The sequence below is a fragment of the Equus asinus genome, chromosome 15, assembly GCF_041296235.1.
Source record: "Equus asinus isolate D_3611 breed Donkey chromosome 15, EquAss-T2T_v2, whole genome shotgun sequence".
Classification (NCBI taxonomy): domain Eukaryota; kingdom Metazoa; phylum Chordata; class Mammalia; order Perissodactyla; family Equidae; genus Equus; species Equus asinus.
Window position 1 is genome coordinate 10,169,535 of NC_091804.1, and position 26,105 is coordinate 10,195,639.

Sequence of the window (26,105 nt, forward strand, 5' to 3'; positions counted from 1 at the left end):
CACCTATAGGAAAGCTACCAATCCCACTCAGATTATGATGTGAGCAAGAAATAAACCTTGTTTTATTAAGCCACTAAGATTTTTACGTTTACTTGTTACCACAGCATAATATAGCCTATCCTGACCAATAAAAGGACTAAGTGAGAAAATAAACTTTACTTGTTTTATATATCAATGTCCTGTACACCTACACAGAGTAGTATTGGTAGCAATGATGGAAAGCTTGTAAAAACTTAATAGAAATTCTGGGGCTAGCCTGGTGGTGTAGAGGTTAAGTTCACGTGCTCTGCTTTGGCGGCCCAGAGTTAGCGGGTTTGGATCTCAGGCACAGACATAGGGCACTGCTCATCAAACCATGCTGAAGTGGCATCCCACATACGAAATAGAGGAAAATTGGCACCGATGTAAGCTCAGCGACAATATTCCTCAAGCAAAAAGAGGAAGTTTGGCAACAGATGTTAGCCCAAGGCCAGTCTTCCTCACCAAAAAAAAAAAAAAAAAAAAAAAATTATAGAAATTCTAAGGTTTTTTTGACATTATACCATTACATAGATAACGTAAAGGCTTCCTGAAACGTAGAATCCAGTCATATAGACCAGCCACATACTTAAGAAATTAGTATATGTCTCTGCCTTAAACACGTTTAGGAAATATAGACAGAGATGATCCATTATACTGAGCATTTCAACTGAAATGACTAGGTAGTCATGACCCTATCACCTATGTTCATTACAATCAACTGTAGACAGTGACACTAAGTTCCTAGAAAGAGTGACCTCTGGCCCAAAGATGAAAATTCGCATGAATGTGAAGTGATTCTCTCACATTAAAATCAGAACTGAGAGGGGGCCAGCCTGGTGGTGTAGTGGTTAAGCACATTTGCTAAACTTCAGCAGCCCAGGTTTGACGGGTTTGGATCCCTGATGCAGACATACACACCACTCATCAAGCCATGCTGTGGCAGCGTCCCACATAAGAGTAGAGGAAGACTGGCACGGATGTTAGCTCAGGGCCAATTTTCTTCACCAAAAAAAACAAAAAATCAGAACTAATAGGATGATTGTGACCATTTTTAGAAATCTCCTTTTAAGAGACCCCTATTCTTGGTTATAATCACTCAAAAAAGAACAAAAAAATGCTAAGATTTTATGAGTAATGCAATTTTGTATACACTGATTTTGTTTAAATTTCAAGTACTACTTATACAGAATTTGAGGAAAGCCCTCCTGAGGACCTGAAAAAGTGGTATTTAAGGTACCATTATTATTTTTTATGTGGTGTCAAATGTTCTTGACTAAATTGTTTAGTCAATCAAAGAATTATTCCCTTTAGAGGCTTTTGAATGGATATTAATTCAAGCCAATAAAAGGAATCCTTGATTAAATCCAAGAGAATTACAGCAGTTCAATTGCTCCTTATTTGATGATTATTAGGTGTTACTTTACAAATATCATTGACAGGATTAAAAAGATTTGTCACTGGATCAGAAGGCGAAAAATCAGTTTAGAGAAGGCTAAAACTATTCCTTTAATTTTTAAATGTATCTTGCCAAAAATCAGACATGTACTTTAGAGCAATCTTGATATCTCTAGAAGTGCATAAATAAATTTAAACCTGTCAATGACGAACTTTAATGAAAGAAATTACAGCCATCTTAAATACTTGTAATTCATCTTTATGATGATACTGAGTTGCTAATTTTAGAATTCAGAAATTAGAAATTATGACAAATAACTGCACTTAGCAAAATCAACCATCTACAGGAGGACAATAAAGTATATACTTCAGGTAAACAGAAAACTGAGTTTGCCTATTCCTGAATGTCGTGCCTTTGCTAAAAATTCATAATGTATCTCCTCACACAGGTTGGAGGCACCATAAGGAAATGCAGGTCAAATCACTAGAGTTAATTCTATACATACCAATGTATCTATACATATACTGAAACAAAGCAGCTTGACCAGGCTTCCTGAACAGTAGCCTGCCTTCCCACTATGGCGGGGACTATACACTGCCCACCAAAATCTCCCCGTGCCCTTCCTCTTTAGAAAGCAGAACACTTTTTGATGAGCACATTGCTTCCTGGAACAAACGAACAAACAAACACGAAGATAAGAAGACAAGACTGGTGGTTACCAGAGGGAAAGGGGTAGGGGGACGGCAAAAGGGGTAGAGGGGTAAATATGTACAGTGACAGATGGAAATTAGACTTTTGGTAGTGAACATGAGGCAGTCTATACAGAAGCCGAAATATAATGATGTACACCTCAAATTTATACAATGCTATAAACCAACGTAACCTCAATAAAATTGTTAAAAAAAATAAAGACTATATGTATCTATGAATGAACATTTGATCAAGTTCAAGGATAATGTGGGACTTCGGGGAAAGCTGCTTAAAGAAAACTGACACATCTTTTGGGGGCCGCCTTTTTTATTTTTTGTCTTTTTTACTCCTCCTGACCCCTACATTTATGATAGCTAGAGCTCCAGAAGCCATCATGGACCCTGAATTCTATGCACTAAGAAGGAAGAGCAGAAAAGTAAGAGCTTGAGTGCTTAATGACACTATGGGATTACCACACAGGCATTCTAGTGGACACCTAGACTACTTGTACACAAGACAAACACATTTCTATCTTCTTTAAGCTACTATTATTTTAAGGTTTTCTGTTATGGGCAGCTAAAGTGATTTTAACCAATATAATTAGTCAAATAAGTTTTTAAAAATAGACAAGCACAATAAATTAACTGTCTGGCTAATTTGTCTGTTGTTTTAACTTGATGAATTTGTTTATGTAGGCTCAATTTTAACTCTCCCTTATGCTATTCAACAATATTAGCCAAATTTGTTAAAATACGTTTTGTAAGAAAATCAGCACTATGGACAATTTATTTTAACAATGTTTTTTTTAACATATTATAAGAGACACAGTGATAGAAATTTACTGAGAATCCAATTCCTAAAGAAAATATTCCCTTCTAATTCCTCAAAACAATAAAAAAAAAAGTACAATGAGAAGTCCTGTAGATTTATATATTCTAAAGTAATCTAGGGAAGAAGGAAAGAAATACTCTGCCAGAGAACATGCAGTGACGTGATAATAAGAAGAGCACTTTCTAGTTGAAACCGTTTTCTATTATTCCCATTTCCAAAATTGTTTTAAAAAATCTATTGATTCTTATATAGGAACAATGAGTAAAATTTTAATTGCCAAATAAAATTTACACTGAAACCTCTTGATGAAGGCCAGGGAATTATTTGAAAGTCTAGAGCTCTATACCATCATATTTACTTCAGCCATGTGTATGAAAGAGGGAGCAAGAGCAAGAGACAGATGGAGAGAGAGGAGAAAGAGAACAAACCCATTTATGTCCATCTGGGTCTTAAATGACAAGGACTCTATTCTATTGTATACTTTTTTTCTCCCCTAAGGACTGGGGCTAGGAAAGCTTTCATCCTTCAACCTAGAAATAAAAATAATAAATAGTTACAAGATTTTAATATAAAAAAAATTCCCAAGAAGAATCTCTCTCTTCCTCATTTCACTTTGATCTCTTTCTCTTTCTCCTCTAAACAGGTTGAAAGCAAAAGAAAAGTGACAATACTAACTTCTTTTTTTATTTTTCACTGTAAGTCGCTGATAAAGTCACAACTTTTTTAAGTCATTATGATGAAAAAAAAAAAACCCCAAACCACAAGCCTCCAAATGTGTTGTTTTAGAATTCGTATTACAAGTGAGTCTGTCATCTGCTATAAGTGTGTTTATCTCAGTAGCTTATAGCCATTACAGCTTATACCAAAGGTAGAAATACAAAGTTTGAAGAGAAGAAAAACACTATTCTACAGACTTTGAAGTCAGTTAAAATAACATTTAGGCAACCCAAAGTATTTCTATTAGAAACTATTTTCTAGAAGATTAGCATGTTTGTGGTTGATGATTACAGCTAAATTAATTTTCTTTAAAGTATCACAGAACTTACTTAACATCTTGTGGTTGTTGTAGTAATAAAAAATGTATTTTAAGTTAAGTGATGTTCAGGACTTACCACCTCCTCCTCCAAGAAGACTGGCATTTGCTGTTTAAAAGAAAACAAAACAAAATAAAAGACATTAAATAATATATAAAAAATATGATATGCCAGATAGTTCAAGAAAAAGCTGGTAATGATCATGTCTCTTATAAACATACACATACACACAAAATGTGTATTTTCATATAAAGACAGCCTTTACTACTGTTTTATGATGATATGAAAATTAAAATATTTCACTATTTTTATCTTTTTTCTCTTCAAATGACTATTTTTATACTGTACTTCCTGAAAATAAAAGTAAGTACATATTGTGATCCTTTTCTTTTGCATTCTGTATCTAAATTAATCTTCTGGGTTCTCCATTTTATCAAGCAAAGATTGAACAATGTCATTTAGGCAATTTCAATGATTTCAAAGGACAACGTAACAAGAAAGTATATATGCTAATTGTAATTAAATTAAACACCATCAAATAAAGCTATCTCAAAACACTTTGCAGTAAGAACTCTTAAATAGTAACAGATTTATTACTTTTATCATTAACTTTTTATTTGAGAGAAATAAATTTTAAGCATTTTCGTAAAACAATGCTGTGCCATTTCTTACCCAGTTATCCATTATTCTATCCACAAGATAATTTCATCAGGATTTCTTTCAAGAGGTCAAATTTTCAGAAAGTTCCACTGTGGATTCTGCTGAAGCATTAACCAACCTTATGCCTATGTTTATCTAGTCATTATAATAGCCAGAAAACAGAAGTTAATATATACTGCACTGAGCTGTGTTACATAGAGTTCTTATGTATCATAGGCGTTATCTCATGCCATTAAAAAAAAAGAAATCCTGCAGCAGTATAAAGAAACTAGGTGGTAATCAGGGTCCCTTTTTTTGTGGAGCAACCTGAGCTACCAAAAGGTTAAAGAAATCATTTAGGAAAGAGGAATAGGAGTCTTTAACCTGAATCTTAGTGTGCTGTCCACAGACCATGCACTGCTGTAATTAAGAGAAACAAATATCAGAGTGTTAATGATTCCATCAATAAATAATGGATCATTTTAAGAACAAATGCCCATAATCATAGTTCCATGAATTTAAACGTCTGATGGCTTGCTAGTTATTGCAGCGTTACAGAGTATAACATGAAAATTCATGGAGATAAATGCCTGTGAAGATTTTCTCAATACGTCAATATTAGAGCATCAAATCTTGTTTCATATGATCTTCTCTTCCAAGTACAGAGACGTCCAGTTGTTGCTCTTGCCTTCCTCTCAGTACTTTGTCACAAACATGGACTGAATAGCAATGCCATTAATCAACCATAAACAAAACTCACTTCTGATATCATAAAGTCTTCTGCAATCTTATCACATCAGGTCCCCAAATCCCTCTGACTTCACAGTGAAAAAGTGTGTGTTACACAGACAGTAGCCAGGACGTAACGCCCTGCCTCAAATCAACCTTTGTAACTGCCAAAGTGGCAACTTGTTGAAGAGGTACGAGGAAACATTGCAAATTCTATTTTGGTCCCAGATCCTTTAGTGGGTGGGGGAAATTTCATAATCAAACCATGTCTCTTGGCTGATCCAAACATTTTCTATTTTCTAAAATCTTAGCTACCTGCATTTATAAAACTGCATGGCATTTCACACTCCTGCTGATTTTTTATTTTTATATTTGACTGAGAAATAGTTCCCTATCTATAGATTTTCCAGATCCCTGAAACCCCATCTGTTATCCTCCAATTTTCACATGTTCATTCATAAAAAAAAAAAGCTATTTCTAAAAGGAAACAACAATAATGAATAGTAGCTTTTCACTCAAATTATCATGCCCAGAAGCACAATAACAGATATAGCCTACTTTCACCCAATGCTTTACTCAATAAAGGTGGAGATTGCCTGTTTTGAGAGCATAGCTCAAGGCCCATCTGTTTAGCCAGGCACTTATCCAATAGATGTGGATGGATGAGTGGGAGTAGGTGTAGGAAGTGGAATTCCAGTCCTGGAGAACCATCATGTCAATTTATGTCAGATGTGTGCTCATGTCTAGATAAGCATATCTGGACACATTTTAACATCAACATAGAAGTATTTTATAAAATTGTAAAATTGTGGCATTCTACATAGTGTACCATCACTTTTAAGATAATTTTATGTGCATTACCATTCATTTAATAGAATCTTAAGCTAAGCTGCTTAAATATATTCAGAGGAATTTGAATAACTATAATCCTGATAATGATTTTTCTAAAGAATCCATCAAATTTGTCTATTTTATCAATTTCTGTGTTCTAAAAACTAAAAAAAATTAAATGTTTACTTTATTATAAAAAATATCATCGCAATTTTCTTCAGTAAAAGGGACATAAACGTAGGCAAACAAAAATGAACCTTTATTATGATTTCTGGTATCACTTTACTGTCACAAGGCATCCTATTCATAACTTACCTTCAACATTTATTGGTCAGGTAGATTAATATGATTTCTTCCATTTTATAAAACTGAAAATGACTTGTGTGTCTAAAATCAATAGTCATTTAATTTCTCCTTAATTATCCAATACATTGAGGCATATTGCAATCAGACAGGAAGCTCCTAAAGACAAGGTCTGAGTTTAACAGTTTGGCCTGCATCTAACGAGCTCCCAACACATGCTTTCTAATAGTGAGATAACTGCAAGGTTTAGTCCAATTTCTCTTTTTTTTTTTTTTTTGAGGGGAAGATTAGCCCTGACCTAACATCTGCTGCCAATCCTCTTCTTTTTACTGAGGAAGACTGGCCCTGAGCTAACATCCGTGCCCATCTTCCTCTACTTTATATGTGGGATGCCTGCCACAGCATGGCTTGTCAATCGGTGCCATGTCAGCACCCAGGATCCGAGCCGGCGAACTCCAGGCCGCAGAAGCGGAACATGCAAACTTCACCACTGCGCCACTGGGCCAGCCCCTAGTCCAATTTCTTTATTGCCATTTAAGAGGTATTTTGCTGAAGTGTGTGGAAAGAGCAAACTTTGGTCCATTTTCTTCCTGTAAAATCAAGGACTGTTAAACTCTTAAAGTTTATTTGGAAATATTTAGTGATAAAGAATATATTTATATATTTATGTCCCTACCTAGGTCTCTTACTAGAGGGAATTTTGGACATGCCTCTTCTTATTCCTAGAGTTTCACAGAGAAGGAAAAGGAGAAAAGGAACAAACAAAACTTGAAGTTTATGAGCATGGTACCACTGCTTCTAAAGTAAGTTCTTAAAATCTCTTTTCTAAGCATGCTTACTAACAAACACTATCGTCATTCATATTTTCCTAAATAAAATGCCCTTTCTATTACCCAAGGAAGTAGAGGGAAAATTTAAGATACAGTAAATGTCTCAAAGACTGATTCAATGAGAAAATAAAATGAGCCATTACAAGTTAATGAACTCGGGTATTGCACTTTCTCCTCTCCCCAAAATAACAACTAAATTAGATTATCAGTTTCACTGCTTGTAAGGGGAAAACAACATTGAACACAAAATGAGTGAGAGGGTTACCTAAATCTAATTTCAAAGTGGCAAATATGGAGAACTTATTTATAATACTCTATGCAAATGGTTAATTTTTTTAAAAGTTTATGAAAAATTGTTTTCTTCCATGTGAACCCAGTTTTGAATCTTTTAATTAAAATTATCAAATTTCTATAACTATACATATTCATTTTTAAATTATTAAAACAAAAAAATAAATAAATACAATGTAGCAATCCGTTTCTTGGGATAATTAGCCTAAATTAAAAATGATCATGGTAGTTGCCAATAGTGTCATTACTTTATTTTCTCTCAAAATACAAATGGAATATTATACTACCTTCTTCCTAAAAAACATTCTTTTAAATGACCCTGTGTACGTATGTTTGTGTATGTGTGTATATGTGTGCACCTGTGTATCTTAAGAATATAATTATAATTGGGGGCTGGCCCCGTGGCCGAGTGGTTAAGTTCGTGCGCTCTGCTGCAGGCGGCCCAGTGTTTCGTTGGTTCGAATCCTGGGTGCGGACATGGCACTGCTCATCAGACCACGCTGAGGCAGCATCCCACATGCCACAACTAGAAGGACTCACAACAAAGAATATACAACTATGTACCGCGGGGCTTTGGGGAGAAAAAGGAAAAAAATAAAATCTTTAAAAAAAAAAAAAGAATATAATTATAATTACATTGGGGATCAAATCATGAAAAATAAAATTACTATATATTATAAGTAATTTTCCATTAATAGAAGCTCCTAGATCAAATACATGCCATAATATTATTAGAAATACAAGACAAAACTATAAGTTATCAGACACACAAAGCAATTTTTCTCCCTAGATCTCAAAATCCTTTTTAGTTTGTACAGGGTAATGGAACGAATTCTCAACTAAGAACCAGGTAACCTCTATCTTAATTCTGCCTCAGTTACTAAACAGCTAGGTGACTTGGACAAGTCATAGTCAACTATCTTGATAAATTTCCATCAGGAAATTTAGAACCAATCAAGCATGGCAAGTAAGTTTCAAACAACTATGATTCATTAATTAGAAGAGACTATCTGTACCTCTGATTTAAGAAGGATTCTGAGGTTAAATCTAGGTTCAGTGGAAAAGAGAACCATGATCAATTAATAATGTTGGTCACAGTCAGAGTGGGATAGGGAGAATTAAAATGGCAGCCCATATGCCATATACTGGGGATCTCTGCATCAGATGACTTCTCTTAGATTTAACAGTTTTTGATGCAATAAAATTGTATTCAATAATCTTACATAACAAAACTGCTAAACTAACATATATAATACAATCCAGAGCTGGGAGAGGTAACCCATGTTGGCTGTGAGCCACATTGGCTGGATAAGTGTTTGGAACAATTTTTTATTCCACTTGCCCAATAATTTCTATTATCTCCACAGCAATTATTTGTTTTCCCCTTCTATTTCTACCCCCACCCAAGACTATCTGTCAAACAAGCAACAGCCTGGGAGACTACTCTTTAAATATTGATTAAAACTATTTGTGCCACATTTTTGTTTGCTTTTCATCATTATAAAGGAAATTATAGTTGCTTTCATCCCAACAGGATCCTGACCACCTAGTTTAGTTTATTTATTCTGCCTTCTTATTATCATAGAGCAATGGGATGTCAAAATGATTCTTGGCAAAAACTTTCCCAGTAGCTCCACTTAAAATATCATTTCATTCACAACATCTTATCCTAAAAGATACAAAAGCCAAAATATCACCCTTAAGAACAGCACACATTATATTCCATACACTTTGAAAGTCAAAGTAGGAAATGCTAAAAAATCTGTTAAGATTAAAATCCCAAGCATGTGCATGACTTTAGAACCACTTTGTACAGGGAGCAAGCATTTCAGTTGACAGCTGTGGAAATACAAGCCACACAGACAAATACAGCCATCAATTTGGCAACAGGTCTCTGTTCATGCCTTACTAGATTTACACCTTTTAAACAAAATGAACGGAATGCCAGAGGTTTTGGGCAATGGTATAATTTCCTGCTTTGAAGCTGACAAAGAAAGAAAATTAAGAATAGGCTTAACTACCTCACATGTAGAAACCAGGCATAAGCACATGATTAGTACTTTACATTTTATAGTTACTGCAGAATTCAAAGGAACTATTGATTATTCTAGGGACTGTGTGGTTTGTATAAGCTGTAAGCCACTATCAAGCCAAAAATAGAATCCAGTGAGCCTGGCTATTGATAAATAGGTGAAAAGGAATCAGGAAATTGGCAAACTTACTTGGGAGTATTAACAAATAAAACAAAACAGAATTACTCTGGTTGAAGCAGGAGGGAGGAGCTAGAGTGGCCCCTGTTTTGACAATCTGGGTTCACCAGCTACCATGCTGGGTGCTCAGTGACTTCTGGGAATACTACAACATGGGAGGAAAACCACTTATTTTGTCCAACTCCTTCATTTTACAAAAGTGGAAAGTTAAAGAGTATCAAAGATGTTAGATAACTTGTCTAGGATCAGACCCAGGGAAGAACTTACCATATAATAATGCCAATTTCAAATTGAAAATATATATACAGAGAGATCTATCTATCTATCTATTGTTCTTCCTCAGAAATGACATCCAAAGATGGTCACAAAACACAGTGTGCATGGAGTCTACTGAATATTATCCTACTGAAGATCATCTAATTTAATTATTAAAGGGTGAACGAAAGCATCAGCATTTCCTGCAGCTCCATGATGCAATGCAACTAATACAAAATGAAAGGAATCAGCAGATGCTTCTATATACCACTCGTCTTTCTTGACACTGTTTTTGGAATCAGTTGTAATTTTGATAATGATAACTTTGGCTTAGTTACAAAAATGAGATTACTTAAGTAACCCAATCTGGGGCTTTCCAGAGTGAACAAGCATGTCTAAATAGGGAAAAAATGAGTTCAAATGTATACTAGCTTTGTGGTTGTAATGATACAAGACACTTGAACAGCAGTTTAACTTGCTTTTGACAAGAAAGGTTTTGAATACAAAACAATTCTCAATTTGAAAAACGGAAGATGTGCTTATTTGAGGGAATATGATACACTTTTAGCCTGATTAAAATGTAATCCTGAACACGCACCCTCATTTACACACTTCTTGGGGAGACTAATTTGTTTCAATAAAACCAGACAGTACCTTTTAAAAAAAAAACTGTTTCACGTAGTTTTCTTATTTCATCTTTCTTAGAATATTATAGAATCTTTATTTCTCTCCGATAGTGAAACAGCAAGTAAGTTTTTTTTTTAAAGCATTTATTTTTTTTAATTTTTTTTTATTTTTAAAGATTTTATTTTTTCCTTTTTATCCCCAAAGCCCCCCGGTACATAGTTGTGTATTCTTCGTTGTGGGTTCTTCTAGTTGTGGCATGTGGGACGCTGCTTCAGCGTGATCTGATGAGCAGTGCCGTGTCCGCGCCCAGGATTCAACTAACGAAACACTGGGCCGCCTGCAGCGGAGCGCGCAAACTTAACCACTCGGCCACGGGGCCAGCCAGCAAGTAAGTTTTTTAAAAAAGGTTAGTTTTGGGGACCGGCCCTGTGGCCCAGTGGTTAAGTTCACATACTCTTCTTCAGAAGCCCAGGGTTTCGCTGGTTTGGATCCTGGGTGCAGACATGGCACTGCTCGTCAGGCCACGGTGAGACAGCGTCCCACATGTCACACCTAGAAAGACCCACAACTAAAATATACAACTATGTACTGGGGGGATTTGGGGAGGCAAAGGAAAAAAAAACATTGACAATAGTTGTTAGCTCAAGTGCCAATCTTTAAAAAAAAAAAAGAGGTTAGTTTTAGACTACACTTTAATTTAAACCAAACAAAAAAATAATTCTCAGTCATAGTAAATAGATGGGAAGATTGACACAAAGAAAATCTCAAAGGTAAAAGATTTGGGGTTCAGCAAAAGCACAGGATTGCTAACCTGAGAACTCTTATGTGTTGGTATCAACAGTACCATACACAATTGTTGGCACAGAGTAGGTATTGAATAAATATTTGTTAAATACATAACTAAGGGAATGAATGGAAAACAGGGGGATGAGAGAGAGGGGAAAAGGAAAGTCATATTTCTGGGACAGGTGAGAGAGCTACCCTAATAGATAACGACTTCACAATTTTATAACCAAGTGAGGTTATGCCAGGAGGGACCCTATCATCGCCCTTGCGAAAATTTTTTAAATTCCAATTGATTATCTAATCTCTCGAGTCTCTGTTTCTTAATCAGTAATTTGGTAAAATAATGATCACGGTAAAATAACGATCATGGTAATCTGCTGAGAGGAGTAAGGGTGATTACCTATATGAACGTACTCCACGGCACCTGGCACATGCTGAGGTGCAGTAAATGTCAGCTCCTTTTCCATGACCTTGATTACAGTGCTATTTCTGGCATCCATGCTAGAGGTTAAAAGAAAACCCCCACAATTCAAAGCATTCAGAGCAATCCACACTTTGCAGGGACTGGGACCATGGTCAGCTTGGATACCTACAGTTCTCTGCCCTCACTCTGAGATGTCCTGTGCTATACCCTCATCAGAGTTTTGGGGAAAAAACTAGGGCTTATGCACAAAAGAGAGTGAGAAACAGGGCCATCTTCAAATTGCTTTTTTTTTGAATTCTGTCTTTGGGCTTAGGTCAATTAAAAAAATAATTCTATAAGCTCATAAAGAAAATGGATGTCAATATTTTGCATATTACAACAAGTTTCCCCCCTTCTGGGTTATTTTGATTATGTAGTTCAAAAATAATGTTGGATATTTTATGCCAGATAGTTTTTGTTTACTCTTCAAGACCCACTCTCTACACTTCCCCTTGTTCTCTGCCTAAAGTCATCGATATAGATGACATCAATGGGTCCTCTTATCCTCTGGCTCTAGTTGGGTTCAATCAATGGGGAGCCTGATGGGAGCTGGTAGGAGAAATGAAAATGAGTTCAAGGTATTTATTTTCCTGGTTCACTCCCTGTAAGCTTACCTTGAGCTGACTATGTCCCTTGAATAAAGGTCACTACTCTAATCAAGGCCATTTAGTTTATAATATGACTTTCTCTCCTTTGGAGTTCTGATATGTTCCCTCCACTCACCTCTTTGAGCTTAGAGTGGCAACAGCTGTGCTGTTGGTAGCCTCTGGTTCCTGAACAAGCCCCTGAGGTTCCTCCAACCCTTGTATTTATTCCCTTCATAAATAAACTGTCTTTGAAGTGTCCTAATCTGATTGTGCCAAAGTTCCTGTTGGGACCTTGACTGAGCAGATATGGTTTATACAGATTGGCCACAACTAGTGCTAGCCTAAATTTCATATCCCTTTCCCAGGCTAACTCTCTTAGTTCAGAAGGGATATGAGGATGGCTCCTGTTCTTATGTTTCCATTTGGGGAATAATCAATATAGAAGACTTATGTTTTCCTTATTAATTAAAAAATATAAAATATATAAAAATATAAGCATATAAAATATAAAATAATATATCAAGAATTTTATTAAATAAACTCAACTCCTCTTATCTACTATTCCTTTCCATACTTTTCTCCATGTTCATATAAATATATACACCTAACTGAGTCTTCCTGGGATTATTGTTTAAAAAGTAATGAATTGTACTATAAAAATTGCCATGCAACCTAATTTTCTCATTTGTCAACACACCATGAGTTCTAACTAATAAAATAATATATAATATACTATAATTTTCCAAATTTTCCAAAGTTGACTGAATAGTAGAAACCACTTCTACTATTGATGGACACTTAGGTTGTCTCCAATTTTGCCATTATAGACAATGCTCTAGTAAAAATCTTTGTGTATGTGTGTGTGTGGGCGTGCACGCACATGTGTGTGTATTCCTACATACAGGGGCTTCCATAGAACAAATCCTTCAAAGTATTTATGGATAAAAGAGCATGCACATTTTTTTTAAACTTAAGAGTTTAATAAAATTATCAAAATCTATATAGTAAAACAAGTCAAAATTAGCAAAATATTAACATTCATAGATACACTCTGGGAAGCACATAAAACATCAGTATCCTTTGATGTCTGCCAATAAATAATCTGAATCAAAATGTCTTGACATATAGATGAGGTTCATTGACTGCTCCTGATTTAAAAGTAAAATACATCAGTGAAAATTTCTCATTTATACCTGAAAAGATAGTCAGTCTAAATTTCTGATTGATTTCAAACATATAAATTTAAAAATGGTCTGTTTTTAATGTAAAAATAATAAAGCCATCTCAACTGATGGTAAGCCTCTTTAACTGCTTTCTTTTCATGTTTACTAGATACAAACCGTGACAGGCCGTGAACTTCAAAGCAAACTAAAAATTTGGCTAGAAAAGATAAGAGAAAGAAAGTTTCCACTACTTTCTGATTAAATTCTTTGAAAATTTAAAGTGTACTTCAGAAGTTTAAATATAAAGAAGTTCAGAAGATATTCACTTATTAGAAAGATACGGAAGGAAAATTTATCAAACACACAAAGATGTAAGAAGGCTTCAGCTCAATATCGTTTTCAAGGCTGAGTACAACTATTTCTTTTGTTTTTTAAACTACTGTGGCATATGGAGACTTTCTCTAGCAGTGCCAATTCTACCTATGTTAAATTAAAGAAAATTCAGTAAAACATGTTTCCATTTTTTTCCCCAATCTAAACACAGCATTTTAAAGCAACCTTCTTCTAGTTCATTAGTCTTGTTACACGACTAAAGTGTGCTAGCGCACAGAGAAGCTGACCTCGCTCTCCATTCATCCTAACACAATACTTGGATCATCAAGCACTTCTGATCTAACTTCTTGCACCAAATTTGGCTTTGTGACATGGCCAACTTATGAAAATTTTAAAATGAGCTCTTGTATGATTCATTTCTCTCAGAAAATCATGCTCTGAATCACCAAGTGAGTGGACAAGCTGATACATATTTTAGTAAGCTTATCAAGATAGAAAATATACCCATTATCAAAATCAAATAAAGAAATATACAAATAGACCACGATGACAATTTTCTGAGCATCTTTTATCTATCATCCTCCAAACATTAGAAACTGGGAATTTTACTTTTCCTCCAGCATATGAGGAAACTAAGGTTATAGTGACACTAAATTGCTTGCCACAAAGTCCTGGGCTGCTAAGTATTCACTCCAATGTTTGAGCCCTTTCATCCAGCACCTAAGCAATTATCTTCACGGTATCCCAGACTAACTCTTAAGGAATTATTTCATTTCTCCCAAATTATTTCAAAATCCAATGTCCACATAAACAATGTATTTAAATAACAGCAATGTCAAAGGTATCACTACTAGTTTTTTAATCTAACTAGTGACCAGAATGGACAGCATTTATGTACTTCATATAACTTTAAATTATAAAAATTTAAATATCTTTAGTTATACTTTCCCTATGTCATTTACGAACATTATTATAATAACAATTTAGATCTCATAAAATCTGAAATTGTCTATAAGGGAAAACTCCCTTGAAACATTACATTTAATATTCTGGTAACATTAAAAATTGGCATTTAAAAAGATGAAAATTCTTAGTATGATTTTAGGCAATGTGAACAATTATACATACATTGCTATCAATGAAAATATATATTTCTTATTTAACAAGGCTTTTGACTTGAGTAAGTTAAATTTATAAAAGCAATAATCATACATTATAGTTTAGCATTCACCAAGTCAATGCAAATGGGCTAGTCTAAGATTTTTACATGCTTATAGTGAAATACACAAAGTGAAAATAAATATATGCTTTCATTTGTCCTAGATTTTCTATCATTAGTACTAATTATTCTTGAATTTAGGATTATCAAATAAAGAATTATTTTGATAACTTAAGGTAACAAATAAAAATCCTAATGATTTTTCTCTTTCCTAAATTACATAAGCCTAATAATTCTATTTCAAATTATGGGTTGCCTTTTATTAATGTGCAATGAAATTTTACATTGTTCAAGGATATAATAAATACATTATTATGTTTATGTAAACTATAAGCATCAAAAAATCCTCTCCGATGAAGCACAGAAAAATATAACTTTTATCAAGATCAAGTTTAATCACGAAAAAAGACCCATTTTTTTCTGTACACAGGAGACAAATTATAATTTGCATTCTGTGTATATCAAAAAATACCAATTACTTTTGTTATTACAGGTCCATCAGGCCAGCTGTGGATTTCATAATAGAGATTAGTTTTATTCTGGTGCAATGAAAAGCTCTGATATTAATGTCAGACAAAAGTATTATCATTGGTGAGATGCTGATTACTGACTAAAGACTCTTTTAAAACATTATTATTTAATAAATTTCACGGGATAATTAAATAATACTTACTAAAAATAGCTGCATTTCTAATGTCCCTCTGAGATATCCAAATATCAGAAATAAAATAGAAGCAGTAACAGTTAATAAAAGATTTTGTCAATATGGTATTCCAGATACAATGTATTTGGTGTCTACCAAAAAAAAAAAAGAATTTAAATTTCATCCTTAATTTCACTAGCAATTAGTTATATAATGTTGACCAAGTCACCTAAACCTCTGTGCCTCAATTTATCACTTATAAAAATATAAATTATAATTTAATTATTTAACAACCATTTCTTAAGCACAAATGTGTGGGTACTCTGGGATAAGTGCTGGGAATAAATAGGTAAGTAAAATAGATGCATTAAATTAGATATTATAATAAATAAATCTATAAATTATAAATTTTTTAATATAATTAAAGTATTTAATATTTAAACATGAGAATCATGATGTTGAAGATCTATTAAGAAAAAATATTATTTTACAAGTTGATGATACTTTATGATATTACATTTTCCAAAATTTTGCCCTCTCAGACTTCCAGTCTCGACAAGATAGCATAGATTTTTTTCTTCCTGTTCCATTCCTCCTCCCTATTGCCTTGCTAAGTACAACTGAAAATGCTGGAAATAATGCAAGAGGCAATCAAAGGAGAACTCCAAAAGGTGCAAGGAGGAAGGCAAACTGGTTAGAGATCCCAGGACAGGAGGAACAATACAGGTACATGGCATCATACATCCTCCCACCCAAAAGAAGAAGGTACCCAGGCCCAGCATTTCTCGACATCTAAACTAGCAACAGAAGGCTGCTGCGCAGGTAGGCTCTTTCCTCCACAGATCAATAGGAACCTCACTGACAATAAGCCTTCAATAAAAGTGCTCTCCTCCTCAGGGCCCAAGATTCCTCTCCACCTCAGAAAGACACAGGACAGCACTAGCAAGGGGGATCCTGCCTCAGCAAATACCCTGCCAGCAAGACCCATGGGCCTGAGTCTCCCCTCCTATACCAAGAGACATTGGATGGTTGGGGGGTACCAACAAAGAGGATCCTGCAACAAGCACCCAAGCCAGGAAGGTCTTTCCATCCCCCACAGCTCTGGCTTAGGAAGCACTTGTTTTCCCCACCAGGCCTGAGAATCCTTCTCCCACCAAGAAACATCAAGGGAGGGGGCACGGGGAGGAGAGCTGGCAAGGGGGAGGATCCCCACCACAATAAGCAGCCAGGCCCAGAAGTACTCCTTACCTTTAAGGGCAGAGACCTTCTCTTCCCCACCTAGAAGCACCAGGAAGCCTTGCCTCAAAAATTTCCTTCTGGGCCCTCAGGCAGAATCAGTAGGCACCACTGGGAGCCCCACCTACTCCAGTTACACCAAGCCAAAAAAAAACACCACGAAGGCCCTGAAATTAAATTATCTTTGGAACTACAGCCCACTAAAGTCTAGGACTTGTGAGCTAAACATAAACAGAGTCAATGCCTACTAAAGTAAAAGATTTGAACAGGACCCAGAGTCTCCTAAAATGAACAGAGCCTCAGGGACCCATGGGACAAAAATAAAAGATCCCAGAAGTTGAGGAGAAAGAGAGTAGGATCAAAGAAGTATTTGAAGAAAAAATGGCAGAAAACTTTACAAATTTGGTGAAAGATATAAACTAATAGATTTATGAAGTGAACCCCAAAGAAGATAAAGTCAAAGAAATCCATGTAAAGACACATCATAATTAAACTTCTGGAAACTAAAAGCAAAGAAAAAAATCTTGAGAGCAGCCAGAGAGAAAGAATATTACCTTTAGGAGAACACTAATTCAAATGACAGCATACAGTCCTTAGCTGGTGGCCTCTCTAGGGACTATCTCAGCTAAAAAGAGCTGCCTCACTCTAGGTCATGCCTCCTTCCTGGATATAAAAGCCTGGTTTCCTGCCCAGTGATGGATGCATATGGAGATATAAAGGCCCAGCCCTCTGGCCTGGTGGCATAGTAGTTAACCTCGCATGCTCTGCTTCGGCAACCCTGGGGTTCGTGGGTTCGGATTCTGGGCACTGACCTACACACCACTCATCAAGCCAAGCTGTGGCAGCATCCCACATACAAAATAGAGGAAGATTGGCATAGATGTTAGCTCAGAGAAAATCTTCCTCTAGCAAAAAAGAGTAAGATTGGCAACAGATGTTACCTCAGGGACAATCTTCCTCACCAAAAAATAAATAAATAAATAGAGGCCCAGCCCTTGCCCCAACTCAAGACAACTCTGAAGGGCCATCTCAGTTTCCTAGATGTTCAACTCAGGCCTTTGTTGAGACTGCAACACAGTTCAACTTCTCCCCTGCCCAGTTTAGCTTCCTTCTCCACTCTTCCACAGATTTTTTTTTTATCCTAAGAATGGTTCCTAATAAATATTCTGCATGCTAATGTCTATCTCAGAGTCTGCTTCCTGGGCAACCAAACCTGCAACCATAGTCCTGGAGGTGGGTGATGGCAGGAGAGAGCAGGACTTGTTCAGGAGGCATTTATCCCTAAATGGAGTGAGTCTTTGACCACGAACTGTTAGCAGCTCTCTTTAGGATGTGGAGCACCTGACGCCTCTTTGTCCTTAGCTTTAGGTCTTAGTTTTCAATTCCAGGGCAACAAGAAAAGTCTCCTCCAACATCTTATTACCTTAGTCTAGTTTGAACCTTTAACAACAAATATTAACTGTTATTTTAAATTAAAATCCTAATGATTCCATTTTTAAATTAGACATCAAACTTCCAACAAATGAAATTCAAATTAATTCATTTAGTATTAATGATAATAGTGCCAGATTACAGAGTCAATGTTGGAGCTAGTAGACAGACAGTGGAAAGCATTCTGAAACCTTTTTTTTAAATTAAATAAACAAAAAACTAAATATACCCTAGAAAGAAGTAGACCTATGCAAATTTGTAAAGAGGAAGCAAAGAAGCCAATTCTTGGACAGAGAACTATTCTTACAGTTCTGAATAACGCAAATATCAAGAGCTTCATGTTTCCTAAGTAAATCCTTACACTATAACTTTACAACTTGAAAATTTACTAAGAGTTTATTTTTTACTCAATGAACAGTGTAGTGCTGACTAGAGAACTTGCCAAAATCATCTCACAGAACACGTATTTTCTTATAGAACTCATTGCTCTCAGTGTACAGAGTCATCAGAATCCACTCCTTAATTGACCCTAATTTTTGTGTATTTTGAGTAAACTAGAATCTCACAGCTTTGTACTTGCTTCAACACATAATAGTGCCCTCTCCCCTGTGGTACTTGAGAGACTGATGGTCTCAATAACGCATCAGCCTGAGCAGACTGACTTAACCCTTAGTCAATTGGTAATGATTCTGCCACTGACCTGATGGACAGACACAGCCAGTGATACCTGATTTAATATGTTAATGAGAAACAAAAACAGAGTGGATTAACTAAATAGAGAAGAACAGACAATCTAATATGCTCTGATCCTCTCATCCTTCTTACTCAAAAATGTTACTTTGTATTAAAACACACATTCACCTTTCTTCTTATCCATATCTGATTCATCTTTGGCAGAATCACAGTAAGACCAAGAAACAACTAAAGAAGTGGATCGTAGAAGAGAAAAGGTAGTGAACGAAGGTTCTTATACAATCTACAAATAAATTGGTTGCTCAGGAATCAAGACTAGGTAGCACGAGGTTGCATAACATTGGGGAAACACCGCATACTTAGTGTTAAAGGAATTGAAATGGTAATATGTTTTCTTTCCATTTCTAGACTTTAATTCTAATAAACATAGCCTCAAATATTTGTTTTTATAAGTGAAAAGCATTTCTAATTGATAAGTTTTTAAATAGAGGAATAAACTCCAAAAGGATATATGACAGATATTCAGCAGTTAGTTCACCTTAGCTATCTTAAAGTTGTTACTCTTATAACTTTTAAAACATTTAAAAAATCTATTGGTTTATATAGTGACATGGCTCTGCTTTCATTTAAATTGATCTTCAAATTCCAAACTTCTTATAGAGGCTCTTTACCGTAAGGCCACAACCTACCTCTCCAGTTTCATCATCCTACCCTCCCAGCCCCTCAGACCTTCCAAAACCAGACCACACCACACATACACACTCACACACTGACTCATTTACTCACTCTCCCACATGCGTATACACACACAAACACCTGAGTCCTCTGCCAGACAGAGTTAACCCACCAGAACCACCAACTACCAGGCCCCATGCTCACTTCATGACTTGGTTTAAGCAGTCTTTCTGCCTTCATTCTCTGGGCAAGCTTCTATTTAACATTTAAAACCCACTTCAAATGTCATTTCCTTTGCAACACCTTCTCTGACTCCCTCATGCACAGATATTCCTCTTCTGAAGGTCCATGGTATGAAAACAAGTTTTTCTATACAGCATTTCTCCTACAAAACTATAATTAACTGTTTTCTGGATCCTACTCCATTAGACTGTGAACTTCTCAAGGGCAAGGATTATGACTTAATCATCTCTTTTCACCCACTGCCCTCATCTATAAAACAGGTTATCTCCCAGTATAGGACTACAAGGATTAAAAAAGGAAATTAAAGCACTTAGCAGCACATATAAAGTGCTCAACATGCGTTAAAAATTGTTTTAAGTATCAAAAACAATGTTTATTTTGTAGTAAGCATTCTATAAATGCTTAGTAAATAAATAAAACAAGAATGAACAAATGATTGTTTTAAAAATGCATTTCAAACAGAGCTAAATAAAAATCAAGAATAAAATATGAATGTGATAATCCTTATCATTACAAATTAAATGCTTCTTACAAGGATTCAACAGAATGCTTATTCCAAACTGCAATCAATTACTAGATTATTATATACAGAGGAAAATTAAAATATTAAAATAAATGAGAATTATAAAGAACTTTATTAAACAGAAACACAAGATTTGTTGCAACTCTCCTAAATGTTAATTAAGATTTCCTGAGTACGTTCTTAAGGAAATGCTTTTAGCAACTAAATGCAGACCAATAGTTGCCTGTCTTGCAAACTCCATATCATTTAAACGATGCTGAAGACCATAGCAAACAAAAACAAAATGATTATTTTTTCTTTTATTTCCTGAGCAAAAATAGTTGATTGTTTTTAAAGCCTTGAAGTCCATTTTGTACATATTTTCAAGATTACCCTAATAAGCTGATCATTTTAGAAGAAGTTTTTCATGTTTTCCCCACAATAATGCTCCCAGTAAGGTGGTTTCATAGTTCAGACAACTATATTGGAATCTCAGAAGGCACCCCTGAGGTCAATTAATGATACTATCATTTATGTTTTTTTTTAATGTTCTTATACTTGAATTCATAAAGTAATGAAACCATAATTAGTAAAATCAGCACGAACTTTTATTTTGCACTTAGAATACTGAGCCATGAGTCATGGTAACAGTGTCACATATTAATAGAAGCAGCAAAGATATTACTTACAGAGATCATTCCAAACATCAATAATGCCCCAGAAGGCCTCTAACATAACTGAAGCCTATTGAATCTCACCTATAAGCCATAATGCAAGTATTTCAATAAGAAAAAGCTCATAATGCTGTCATTGAGTATGTCACAAATCCATCAGCTCTATGAAATAAATCCTTTTAATTTTGAGCTTAATATTTATAATTTTCATAGATGAACAAAAACCTAAAGTAAAAGAATGCAAATTGATAAAATTATGTGCCATTCTAAGTCATTTTTAAAGGGGAGAATTGTAAAGCCAAGCAACTAACCACTGAAGGAAAAGTATATTTCATAGATAGATAGATACCCAATACACACAAACACATATATAAATCTGGTTATACATTTACACTTCAGATGTGTTCATATATATATATATATGTAACCTACTTAGATTTTTAATATACAAATATATGTACTTTTCCTTTAGAAGTCAGTTCTTTCGCATATCTGTGTTTGTATACGTCAGAATTCTCATTCTTATGATCTAGAAAGATCTGATTATAGTCACACACAGCACAACAATGTTTCAGTCAATTATGGACCACAAAACAATGGTTGATCCCATAAGATTAGTACCACATAGCCAAGGTGTGTAGTAGGCTATACCATCTAGGTTTATGTAAGTATACTCTATGACATTTGCACAACAATGAAATTGCCCAACAACACATTTCTCAGAACGTATCCCTGTGGTTAACTAATGCATGACTGTATTTGCCTTCTTTTGAATGATATAATTTTTCAAACATCCCTTTTATTGCAAGGCCAATCAATCTAAATTCTCTGTTTGAGCCCCTAAACAATCATTTCAAATGAATACACAGAAAGAGCCTTAATTTCAGAAACATGTGAAGGAAATGGGAAATTTTATTAAAAGATAGCCCTTGTAAATGTGTTATCTGGCATGATACTTAAAGCTCTTAGGTTAGATATAGTCTTTTGATAATAAATCAGTAATCATTAAAATAGGTGCTGGGTGACGGATTACAGATAGATAGATATATACATATATATATATATATACATACACATACACATATATTTAAACTAAATAGTCTTAAAAGTATAATATTTGTAACATTTTTGTCATTATTAATCTGGATTATTTATAAAGTAAGTAAAAAGGCATAAGATCCAAAGGCTCTTAAGAAAAGAACATATAGCAAAACTAAAAATTTATTCCTGGGGGCTGGCCCAGTGGCGAATGGGTTAAGTTCACACGTTCCGCTTCAGCGGCCCGGGGTTCACTGGTTTGGATCCCGGGTGCGGACAAGGCACCGCTTGGCAAGCCATGCTGTGGTAGGCGTCCCACATATAAAGTAGAGGAAGATGGGCACTGATGTTAGCTCAGGACTAATCTTCCTCAAAAGAAAAAAAAAAAGAACCTCATGGAAAAAAATTTATTTCTGGTTTTGCTATATACTATTTTCTTAAATTAACTCAAAATATGGTTTAAATAAACTTAAATTAGTATACTCAAAATATGGTTATTTTTCCCTCAGAAGAATACTGGAATTACAATATTATTTTAAAATAATAATTAATAAAGTAATAAACGAATTTAATTTATTTGCTTTTGCATTTATCATGCCTTAAAGTAAAGTAGGGGCTAGTTCTTATTTCTAGTGAAATCTTGTCTAATTTACAAAGCTTATCATACAAGAGGTACTTAATAAATATTTGATGACTAACAGAATAAATAAAAGGATGAATAGATGGATGAAGAAATGGGAACTCTAATGAATACTTCAAATTCAGAATCCAGGACTGAAAACCACTCCTATACACAGTTTTGTCAAGGCTGCCACTACCTTTGTACAATAGCAGTGAGGTAGAGCTGAAAGACACTGGACTCAGAGATAAGTGCAAGTCCTACCTCTGTGCCTTACTAGCTGTGTGACCTTAGGGTATTACCTAACCTTACTGAGTCTCAATTTCTTCCTCTATAAAATTAATATAATAACATCTGAACTATCTACCTCAGACGGTAACTCATTTATATGGATGCTCACTATAAAATCTCTCAATTTTTTTGTATATTTGAAACTTTTCATAATAAATATTGGAAAAAAATAAAATCTTCCAAATGAAGAGTTTCAATAGATTGTGACTTCACTTGTAGGAAATAGAAAACATATCTTCTGACTGGTTTCAGAGAAATAAGAACAATTAACATATGCCCACTACCCACATATCCAGTATCTAGAAGATATTTGAAAAAGTTAAAATTTTTATTTCCAAGATTTTTAAGTATGCTGAAATTCTTGAATGACATACATCATTTCTAATAACAGGATAACATAATGATGAAAGCACTTCCATATAGCTATTTTCGGAATGCTCTCTCCATGGGTTCCTTTTGAAAAGAACTTACTTTTTCACTCATTCCTACAATATTGACCTTACTGTGTTTGGGGCAGTTAAGGATACTGTTGGTTTTTCAAAATAACCGCTTTCTGACTACCACTGATCATCCCAGAAAAGGTCAATCAAGTTGGAACTCTTACTTTTATGTAAATGTATGTAACTCATCTTAAACAAGAACATTTTTAACTACTTTGTTACCAGAAAACCTTTAGACCTCAATGTTATTCAAAATATTTTCTTGGTCATTCCTCATCTCATTAAAAAGTATTCTATGGATCCAAATATTTTAAAACTTTTATTAGATAAAATTAACCACATTAATGGCATCCGATAGCACATAAATCATAACATGCTGCAATAACTGGAAAGAATAAATAAGAGCAGAACTTCGGTCAACCCCCTTGCATTGTGGAATTTCCATTCTTCATTTAGGATACCTCACTACTTTGGATAAGCTCTGGATATTGACTATTAGTAAACCTTTATTTATCCCTGACTATTAAAATGACATAAGTAGGGGCCGGCCCGGTGGCACAGAGGTTAAGTGCGCAAGTTCTGCTTCAGCGGCCCGGGATTTGCCGGTTCAGATCCCGGCTGCCGACATGGTACTGCTTGGCAAGCCATGCTGTGGTAGGCGTCCCACATATAAAATAGAGGAACATGGGCATGGATGTTAGTTCAGGGCCAGTCTTCCTCAGCAAAAAGAGAAGGATTGGCAGGAGTTAGCTCAGGGCTAATCTTCCTCAAAAAAAATAAAATAAAATAAAATGACATAAATAGGAACAGTAACTTCAGTATTGTCTTCCTGTCTTGTCAATGAGATGTCTTGTATACCTTGCTATGAAAACCACTGATGGATCACCATTTCTTAACTTGTACCTCCAACAAAGTTATCTTAGGTTTCCTTGGTACATAGCAACAAAATTTCCTGGATCGCCTCATTGGATACATTTTTGATTCCCTAGGGAATGGTGGAAATTATGATAAATGTGATTGTTCTGTGGGGGTGTGGGGGTAAGTGTGTGCACATTTGTGAATATAAATACACAACTAGGATGAGGAGTATAAATGGACAGAGAACTTCACTGACAAAGACAGAAGTTCTCTGTCTAAATAGGAGAATGAGTAAAGAAAGGGAATGCTTCTTTGCCATGTCCTAGCAAGTTCAAAAGTACATATTTAAAATTTTCTACACATTTACAGAATGTCTTCACTGCACTAGTCCCAAAGATAGGAAACAATAATAAACTCAGACAGCTCAGACAAAATTCAATCAAAAGTGCCCTAAAACTGTAAAGCCCAATGTGCTGATGAAACACTGTTAAAAGTTATCATCATTCAGGACCAAAATTAACAAACAGTTCACCAAATAACTCAATTACTTAAATTTTAATCCTCTCACAACTGCAACCATTCATACCACTACCCTGAATTAGAAGAAGGAAGAAAAAGCTTCCTGAAATCTCCACCTTTTGATGTTAAAATGACACATTTAACAAATTTCTCATAATCACTCTTATTTGACATATAGTAATTTTTGTGTGTGAGGAAGATTGGCTCTAAGCTAACATCTGTTGCAAATCTTCCTCTTTTTGCTTGAGGAAGATTGTCGCTGAGCTAACATCTGTGCCAGTCTTCCTCTATTTTATATGGGATGCTGCCACAGTGTAGCTTGATGAGGGGTGCTAGGTCCATGCCAGGGATCCAAGCCGGCAAACCCTGGGCCACGGAAGCGGAATGAACTTAACCACTATGCCTCTAAGCCGGCCCCTGACATATAGTATTAAACAAACCACATTATTTAATGCTGAGGCCATTGAAAACTGGGGGCAGCAAACTGGAGAGTTAAGAGAGGTTTATTAGGCAGACAAGCACAATAGTTGCAAAATGAAGCTAATAGAAACCAGAGACAAAAAAATCGAAAAGCACAGAACCAGATGATAGTATGGTATACTAATGGAAACGCATAAAGGATGATCCTGAGTCATAAAGAAAATGTACATTGTGTTCAGTATTATCTGTTTAAGAAGGCGTGTAAGCAGATTATACATTTTAGAAAGATTTCCATTTAAAACAGTTAACATTTTAAAATGTTTTCCTTCAATCTATAGTCCAGATTTTATGAGCTAATGAATATAAGCGTAGATATCTCTAACTATAAACAGAATTCTAAATTTTGTTATACTTGGTTAAGAAGGCTGCTTCCCAAAATCTGTCAATGATTCTTGAAAATTACCTGAAGATACTTCTTTAGACTTATGTGTCTTTAATCATGAATGATGAGCTCCTTTTGAAGTATCTGAGTTACTTTAGTAAGAGTTGCAATCATCCTGAACAAATTATAAAGCAGCCTAGAAG

The 26,105-nt window shown here is 35.0% G+C and overlaps 1 protein-coding gene across 6 annotated transcripts in view; it reads right to left on the reverse strand.

Annotated features, from left to right (window-relative positions):
* MACROD2 (mono-ADP ribosylhydrolase 2) overlaps positions 1–26,105 on the reverse strand; it is a 1,879,180-nt gene that overhangs the window by 1,444,467 nt on the left and 408,608 nt on the right. For all 6 annotated transcript variants that reach the window (XM_070485547.1, XM_070485545.1, XM_070485546.1 and 3 more), the window contains exon 4: positions 4,051–4,080. In XM_070485547.1, the coding sequence (XP_070341648.1) occupies positions 4,051–4,080 (30 nt within the window). The remainder of the gene's footprint in view (positions 1–4,050; positions 4,081–26,105) is intronic.